This window comes from Cebus imitator, unplaced genomic scaffold (genome assembly GCF_001604975.1).
Source record: "Cebus imitator isolate Cc_AM_T3 unplaced genomic scaffold, Cebus_imitator-1.0 Scaffold421, whole genome shotgun sequence".
NCBI classification, from domain to species: domain Eukaryota; kingdom Metazoa; phylum Chordata; class Mammalia; order Primates; family Cebidae; genus Cebus; species Cebus imitator.
The window spans coordinates 212868-222528 of NW_016107736.1; the positions used below are offsets into that span (position 1 = coordinate 212868).

Here is a 9661-nt window from a genome sequence, read left to right on the forward strand (position 1 = left end):
TGACCAGGATGGTCTCGATCTCTTGACCTCATGATCCACCCGCCTCGGCCTCCCAAAGTGCTGGGATTACAGGCTTGAGCCACCGCGCCCGGCTAATATGTATTATTTAATACAGCAACAGCACTGTACTATTTCGGGACCTTCATATTGTTTTATGTGTTAAGACTGTAATGGAAGGGAACCCTTACATCAACCCTGAAACCGGGAGACTACTGAATCTCTCTGTGTTAATTATGTGTCCCAGTACCAAAAGCCTGCTGTGAACTTGTTAAGTCCGTGAAGAGGGAGTTTTGGTTTTGGTTGTAACAAAGGTGTTTCCATAAAACCCAGCCTTCGCAACCCCTCTTCTGTCACTAATGAGATCTAAGATATTCTGCAACCTCACGGCTCTAAACTCAAAATCTTTTTTTTTTCCCTGTTAATAGAATTATCTGTTGACCAAGGTTTTCAGAAATGCCAAAAGAAACTTTTAGCAGTTTCTGGATGGGGAAGTTATTTGAAGATTGTTGCCCTTTCTGCCTTCCTTACATAGTCCTTTAATGCTGCATACTCCCCTTTTCTTGGGCAGTAACACTCTCCCTACTTTTTAATTGCCAGGAAGGAAGAATGATCAGAACATGTATGATTATATAATTATTTGCATATGCACAGTTGACAATCTAGTGTTAGTCAAATAAATTGCCAGCTCAATTTTATCTGAAATACCCTGCTACCCTAAAGCTGCTTTGGTATCTCCATTAGGTGAAGGCCTGTTTCCTGTAAGTACACATGGCCAGGAAGCAGCAATGGCCAGCTCATGGACCATTTTGTTTTCCATGATTAGTGTTGTTTGAATGATTAGCTTTTTATTCCCCCTCCCTTTGTTATTGGACACACTTACCATTGACAGGTTCACATGTCTATTGAAGACATATACTCATTCCTGAGATCATCTCTCTTTTCAGACCCCTTTTGATTTACATAGAAAATGGACAGCAATAGAAGAAACAGTAAAAGTGAATCCTTGCAAACATATGTAACATATGTACAAAATTATACCACACCAATTAATATTGGAGAGACTGAAGTGATAGTAGCTAGTGGGGCTTATTTTTGAGTGGCATTGCATCTCATGGTCATTATGAGGGAAGAGGCATTATCTCTTCAAATCACAATTTTTGTTCTGTGACAGAGGAGTACAAGGGGGAAGCTCTGGGGCATGTAGGAAAAAACCCCGCCCAACCATCACCTCCAAACTACAAGCCAAATGCAGTTGGTATAAGGGAGGGAGATACTTCGTGGGTTGGGCTACTGTGGAGTGATGTGTCTTTGGCTTTTCCCTTGACTCGGGGCTGCATCACTACATAAAGATGTTTATTAGAAGTTGTTGGTCTATACTGGGATGATACTATGTGAACAGAATCATGGGGTAGATATAGTCTCTGACATCTGCACAGAATATAGTGGATAAAAAAAATTAAAATTGAAGATGGAGGATTACCATCACCCCTTTGTGATTTATCATAGGCTCAGATTATCCAGCATGAACCTCCATAGTTTCCTCTTTGCTGAAAACCCTTGAAATGCAGAAATCCCTTTGTTTCTCCACAGTATAACTATTGCACATATATTTGCTCAGTTTTTGGCTGTTGTTACATATTTTATAAATCATTCATCATTAAGGACAATCTCTCTTGGAGTGTCAACTCCCAAATCTGGAAAAACTATGTCTCGTTTGCATCATTTCTGCAGTATTTAGCATAGAATCTGAGAATCTGGGAATTTATAAAAGAGACTTCAGTTGACATGGAATACTATTTTGTTTATTGACTACACCTATTTTCCCTATGGTTTAGCCATCTCCCTGATTGGAAATTTCTTTTGCTTTTTGGAGAGGGCTTTATTATTTTATTTTCTCAAAAAGGGAATGAATATTTTTAGGCTTCCTGAAACTTGTTAGATATACATGATGCCTGGGCCTTTGCAGGAGCCTCACAGGTTGAAATGATCAGTGTGTGTGAACCTAAATCAAACCCTTCCCTCTTGGACTTGATGAATGATGATAGACATTGACTGTCCTACTTTATATCTTGCAGGTGATCATTTGAAGATCTGTCTCCAGGGTTCTACCTGCTGCTCTGAAGAGATGGAGGAGAAGTACAGCCTGCAAAGTAAAGAGGATTTCAAAAGTGTGGTCAGTGAACAGTGCGATCATTTACAAGCTGTCTTTGCTTCACGTTACAAGAAGTTTGATGGTATGTTATTCAAGTCATGTAAGAGCCGACAGTTAAGTCTGTACTGTAGCATTTTCGCAGCTCCTCTGCTCCTTCAGTGCTTAAGTTTTTCTCCCGAGATGTTGTCCTTGTTGGATACCAGAGACAAGTTAGCCCTGTAGCCTCATGGCTAGAACACTTCCAGATGCACTGGAATCTGTATGGTAGGCATTATGGAAATATGGTCACAAGGAGCCAAAAAATAGATTATTTTAACTTAAATGCTTTCATTTATTTTCTTGGCTGAACGCAGAATAGTGTTGTTGACGCAAGTCCCTTAAAAAAAAAAAAAAAAGAGACTTCCTAATAAAAAGCAGGCATCTGAAAACTGTCTTAGTCAAAAGAGCCAAAGAGAATTTACAGATGCTGGACTTCAAATTAAATTTCAAAATGGATCCCCAAAGACAACTAGAATTCCTAGAAGTTTTGCAGAACACAGATAGGATTAAAGTTCTTGAGTTTCCATGCAACAGAGACCTAAAAGTAGCTATTTTACTATAGTCTTCATTAAGCTGGGCTCCACCCTCAGCCTCACATTAGCCGAAGCTCTGGCATAGTCTTTCCATGTGAAAGCTGTGATAGAACCCGTTCTAATCACCTGTGCCAGACATGAGTTCTCACAGGCACACTTTCTCTTAATATTGAAGAAATAGCCAATATGAGCTAATTGAGAGTGTACTTTGATCCTTTCTGAACAATGGCACAGATAACAGACTTTAAAAAGAATATGGAGTCCAAAACACCTCAGAATTCTTTTACTTGGTGCTGTTCACTCAGTTTGAAGATTGTTATGAAGTAGATTTAGTTTTAAGAGAAATGATTTCCTTTGTGCCTGTTTTAAAGGCCATTCTAATTACATAGTACCTTTGGAACATGCTTTTCTTGACATTATGTGTGGTGAAAAGTACAAGACAAATTTTCTAGATATGAAATGTCTCTGAGTATTTCTGCAAAGCACTTGTTACCATGGCAAGAAAGTTAGATTAAATTAGACTTGATATAACTGATAAGGCAGTCCTCAGTTAAAGAACAGGTTGTATTTCAAATGTTGGCTTTGAGATTTGTTATTTCAGACTTATAGCCAATTTAATAAGTGTTAGTTAGGTTCCCAGGCAAGACCACAAAAGCACATTTAATTTATAATGTAGTTGAACTAAAACGCTGTCTATGTGGTATACTATTGATCCTACCTATTTTTTGAAACACATTGTATGCAAAATTGTGACTTAGTTCTATCTCGTTTCCCTGGATGAATGGGGACAATTTAGATATCTGTATATTCTTCTTATTACCCATATTCCCCTACATATATGCTGTAACTATTAAGAGTATTTAACAGTGTGTTAACACCATGTGAAAATGGGTATTACTGGCAAAATATATCATTAGTCCTCCCTGTCTCTCCTGATCACTGAATTATTATTGAAAAGAATGATGTTTTCTTGACTATGGCATTTCTCATTCAAGATAATAACCTAAGCCTTTTATTTTACTTTGGGGAGAAAACTTAGAAAGATAATTAAATGGTCATCTTTGAAAACGTAAGATGCTGATATTTGAAAATCACCACTTAGGGGCTTCATAATGGAATTTAGAAGGAAAAAAATTCTGCTCTGTAGAAATAACTCTCCTGTTGGCAGCACGATGTAGTGGAGATAAAGTTGTTTCCAAGTTCCAAGGCCTTCTACTGCAAGTCACCTCATTTCTTCGTTAGATTTGTATCTTTCTGGCATGGAGCCCATAGTCATTGCCTATGGGCCTGCTGGTTTAGCTATTCTTTTCCCTTCTCGCTCACCATGGTTTTATAGCACTACTCGTATGAGTCCAATGTGTAGTTTTTTTTTCCCCCTTAAACCATACAGAGAAACTTTATCAGTAAGTGTTAACATATGTTTTTTTAAAAAGGATAGAAAAACAGTTTTTCTTGCTCTTCCCTACCAGGCTTCACATTCAATAAATATGTTAACACTATGCCTTTATCAGTTTCAAAACATTAATGTTTATGAAACTCCAGTTTGTTTTTTCTGACTTAAAATTAAAATATGGCATAGGCTGGGTGTGATGGCTCATGCCTGTAATCCCAGCGCTTTGGGAGGCCAAGGTGGACAGATTGCTTGGGCCCAGGAGTTCAAGACCAGTCTGAGCAACATGGCGAAACCCCGTGTCTACTAGAAACACGAAAATTAGCCAGGAGTGATGGTGTGTGTCTACGGTCCCAGCTACCTGGGAGGGTGAGGTGGAGAGGATCACTTGAGCCTGGGAGTTCAAGGCTGCAGTGAGCCAAGATTGTGCCACTGAATTCCATCCTAGGCGACAGTGCAAGACCCTGTCTCAAAATAAATAAATAAAATAATATAAAATATGGCATAGTCAATAAAGTTAGGGAACATAGATAAAAGTTTTCTTTTTTAAGAGGTAGTAGCTGAAATGCATTTGATCTGGAGATGAGTATACTGAAATGCTGGAATACTGGAATGCCAGAATACTTTGCATATTCTCTCCAAGTTAGGTTAAAGAAACGATTAGATAATTTTAATTTTATATGCCATAACCTCAGTTGACCCAGCAAATCATAGTCCCCTAGTGGGTGCTGCATTGATTGACTTTTTTTTTTTTTTTTTAAGGTGGAGTCTTGCTCTGTTGCCCAGGCTGGAGTGCAGTGTCACAATCTCGGCTCACTGTAACCTCCACCTCCTGGGTTCAAGCAATTCTCCTGTCTCAGCCTCTCAAGTAGCTGGGATTACATGTGCACACCACCACACCCGGCTAATTTTTGTATTTTTAGTAGAGATGGGATTTCACCATGTTGGCCAGGCTGGTCTCGGACTCCTGACCTCAGGTGATCCACCTGCCTTGGCCTCCCAAAGTACTGGGATTATAGGCATGAGCCACCACGCCCTGTGATGATTAACTAATTTTTAAGGCTGTCAATTAGGACTTGCCAGTACTTTTTAAGGCCTGACAATCCAAGGGCATTGATTAACAGGCTATAGAATATACCTTGACTCTCAGAAATTCAAGGGTGGGTGCTTTGGTCAAAGAAGTATCCAAACCCTTATAATAGCTAAACCCTGGATCATTGGTGTGAATGGAAGAGAGAAAGTTGGACAGACTAAAAAGATGGTGGTAGGGAACGGGAACCAAGATGGAGCAGTGAGATTGCACAGAGACAGCTGGGGACATATCGTAAGGAAATAGTAAAAGGACATATGGAAACATTTTGGGTCAAGCAACTTCAAAGGAGCACCTTTTGTCATCTCCAAGCTTACAGTGTAAATTCAAAGTGGTGATCTTGACTCCAGACAACTTCATCTATCATCAAAACCTGTCTACGTCTGTGAGATAATACTTCTTTTAAGGAAGAAACAATTACATTTTAGAAAATAAACTTTTCAACAAAAATAAAGTTTGGGAGCTTGTAGAGAGTTAGCCTTCTGTTACCGGAAATCATCCCATTGTCCCAGTTTTTCGTAATTCTTCCTCGATTGACCCTGATCAGGGTTCTGGTGTCAGCTCTGGCATTTTTGGAGTCATTGGATTTGAGGGATGAGTCTCTTCTCCAGTTCCCTTACCTCTAAGGCCTTTTTTGTTCTGTACGCTTAATTTTCTGTTGTTTGCACATCTCAGGAGACTGTACAGTCTATATCAGTTTTTAAGATACAAACGTGTGTGTGTGTGTGTGTGTGTGTGTGTGTGTGTGTTCAGACTTGGGTGAAATACAAGAGAACACTTCCTCCCCCTCTAAGATTATCAGGTTTCCCATATTTTAAATATGTATTACTGAATTTAAAGACTGGCCTCTGTGTTTTTCTATGCTGTATTTTTTTTAAACCTACTTTTTAAACTTAGGATGTTTAATACCAGAAATCAGCTATCTGCTGGCGACATAGAGCCAGATCGTGGTAGTGACAGAGCTAGCTGCTCCCCCTCTTGGCCAATTCTGGGAATTTTTTTGATAGTAGAGCTGCTAATTAACATAGCTGAATCAGTCCTCTCATGAATATGCTAATCACATACTTAATTCAGGAGGAAGTTAGGGAAAATTGCTTGGCAAAGGGAAAAGAATTAGAAGTGGGGCATAATCCGTGTTTTGGGACCACAGTGTAAAGACCCACCCCCAAATGCCTGGCATTTTGTGAGAAAATAGTTGTTTTTAAAAGAAGCGTAGTTAAAAACCCAAATAGGTTAAAGTGATTAGAGCTGCCATATTAAATGTATTTCTGAATTTCATAGTAAAAATGTTATAGCTATGAAGTAATATTGCTACGTAACTGCCTATATCAAACTGTAGATATTTTGCATGTTTATAGAACTAAGGAAATGGATGTTGTCTGATGCTAATCTATTGGGAAAACTCCGTTAATTTGTCATTTTTAGAGCAAAATTTGGAACTTTGGATGGGAGGCAGTACACAGGGAATTATCCTAGTTCTGCAGTGAACCCACTGTGACTGTGACCTGTGGCAATTAACTGAGTCTCAGTTTTCCCATCCATAAAATGAGGGGGTTGAGCTAGATGCTCTCTAAAACCCTTTCAATTCTACCAATTCTGTGAATCTTTTAAACATGTGACTAGACCAGCTGCTTTAGTGAAAGGCCTTACAAGATGTTAATTAGCCGTCTGTATGGTACCCTCTATTTTCCCTCTATCATTTTTTAACTCGCAGCTACTTTCACCAGGTCTTTGAAAAACCCTCCCATGAGCCTGAAGCTTGTTAACTTGAATAGTAGAAATTTTCTGAATTAGCTTAAAACGCACATGAAAGAAATAATTGTCTGTCCCATCTATCTGCATGGGCCAAGTGTAAACCAAGCAGCTACCCTTCCCTGAAGCCCTAAGGCCCCTTGTTTCCTATCACTTCACAGAGGCAGGGCACAAAGCACTCTTCAGACTTAGCCGAATCTGTGTTTTAATCACTGACTGCAAATTTTCTGTAGTTCATATTAGCCATTAACCAGTGTAGAAGCTCAGTGAGTGGGAGGCATTAGAATTTATAGGCCCATGAGAGGCATGACCTCAGTGGAAGCGAGCTGTCCACTCACCGTAAAAGACAGATATGTCCAGCTAAGCTTCATGGCCATTGACTAAGCTGAAATTTCTGGAATTTCCTCACCCCTGACTTTATTTTCCACCTATATAGATAATTATCATTTATCCAGCCACACTTACTGACTAAAGATCCATCTGAGAGGGTTTTAGGTTGAAAAAAGTCTAAAACATCCTCAAAGCAAGTGTGTCATAGAAATGTACAGCCTAATATATAACATTGATTGGTTTTTAATCCTCACCTCACATTTCATTAAGACATTAAAAAAATTCATTACTTTCTAAGATCTGTGCTACAGTACAGCAGGCAACATTTCATAGTCTGAGTAGCCTATGAAAGGTAGAGAGAAAAGTACAGAGAAAGACATGAGGCCTCCTGGCCTTCCTGCAAAGGTAGTGTTCCTTCCAGATTATGCCAGTGGTCGTTGATTTAGTTTGAAAGCACTGCTACTCTTTCCTTCGTGATTCTATTTTATTTTCCTTCCATATGAAAGAGACTAAAAAGCTGGCTACTTTTGCTAATTCTTTTACAATCTCTGTGAAACTTGACCAGAATGAGGCACTGCCAACCTACTGTAATCAAATCAAGAGCTCAGACAAAATGCACACATTTCTCTATTGACAAAGGTTTTCTGCCTTTTGAGTTGTTTTCTGAAGTGTGACCAATTGTGGCTCTAGCATTGGCTATCTCATGGGATTGAAAATGCTTGTACAGCTTCTACAGAGCCCAAAGCACTTTAACTTTGGGCCTCTCCTAATTAGCTTTGACTTCTTCAGAAGGCATGACATTAGCAAGAAGCAATGGATCTGTCTGGAGGGAAGTAAATGCATAGAAGATCTTCAGATGAACTGCTTTTATCAACTCTGTTGGTTCATTGCTCTTTGGGCCTGGGAGTTTGAAATGCTGTTCATCACTGCTTGCTCTACTTCTGTGTGTCCGTCTGTCCAGGCAAAGAACAGGACTTAGTTGATCTAGCACTGACTCCAACTAATTGACTGAGAGAATTCCCTATCCAGACAGGCTTCAGCCCTTTCTTGTTCATTGTCCACACCCATCTTCATCACCCTCTCTCTTGAAAAAATTACCAGAGCAATGGAAACTCTTATAATAAATATGAACCTAACAGCAAGGATGGAACATGGACACACCCTTTCTGCAGATAGATTTGGCAATGTGTCAACAGTTTTGAATATGTTCATACTCTTTCATTTAGTAATTCCATTTCTGGGTGTGTATCCCAGGGAAAAACAGATCTGCATAAACACGTATGTACTATGTTAATAGGATGTTCATCACAGCATTATTTCTGGTAGTAAGAAATTGGAAATAAGCCTATATGCACCACAATGATTCTATTGTGCTCCATCCACTTGGTGTCATTGTATGCAGTCATTAAAAAGGATGCTTCTGCCAGGCTCATGCCTGTCATCCTAGCAGTTTGGGAGACCAAAACAGGTGGATCACTTGAGGTCAGGAGTTTGAGATCAGCCTGGCCAACATGGTGAAACCCCATCTGTACTAAAATACAAAAATTAGCCGGGTGTGGTGGCATACTATGCCTATAATCCCAGCTACTCGGGAGGCTGAGGCAGGAGAATCGGTTAAACCCGGGAGGCAGAGGTTGCAGTGATTCGAGATCGCACCACTGCACTCCAGCCTGGGTGACAGAGCAAGACTCTATCTCAAAAAAAAAAAAAAAAACCCGATGCTTCTGAAGAAATTTTAATCACATCGAAAATACTAACCATATAGTGTTACATAAGAACAGGGTGTAAATACATTTTTATTTCAACCATGTGACCACATGTATTTTCATAGGAAAAAGGCAGGAAGAAAATTTGATAAGTCATTGTTACTGCCTTTTAGCAATGAGGATTATGGGTAATTTATATTTTCTTCATACCCTTCCAGATTTTTCAAGTTGCTACAATGAGGAATACTTTTTAGGAAAAAAATTAAATATGTCTGTATGAAAATTATGAGAACTGCTTTGGTGAAGTTTTAAAAATAATGTTTTTCTTTTTTATTTAGTATTACAGTGCTCACTGTGGACATTTTGGAAAAGCAAAAAAATATATCAAAGCCTCCATCAATTAAATAGAGTAAAGGGAATAAAGGGAAATAAAGTTACCTTTGAAAGCATGAAGGTATATCACCTTTCTGATTATAAAATGTCACTGAAAGATCTGGGGAAACAATCAAGAAAGATAGAATGAAAAAAATTACCCTTGATCCCCAGCACCCAACCGTCACCCCAGTATTTACCTCATCTTTTTGCGTACATAGATAATACATATACATATATGCAAATTGGTATCATAATGATTTGCTATTTTGTGTTCTAATTTTTTTTCTCTCTCCC

General features: G+C 39.0%; 1 protein-coding gene across 1 annotated transcript in view; it reads left to right on the forward strand.

Annotated features, from left to right (window-relative positions):
- GPC4 (glypican 4) overlaps positions 1 to 9661 on the forward strand; it is a 124802-nt gene that overhangs the window by 78503 nt on the left and 36638 nt on the right. Inside the window, exons 2-3 of the mRNA XM_037731808.1 lie at positions 2076 to 2252; positions 5239 to 5405. Of these exons, the coding sequence (XP_037587736.1) occupies positions 2076 to 2252; positions 5239 to 5405 (344 nt within the window). The remainder of the gene's footprint in view (positions 1 to 2075; positions 2253 to 5238; positions 5406 to 9661) is intronic.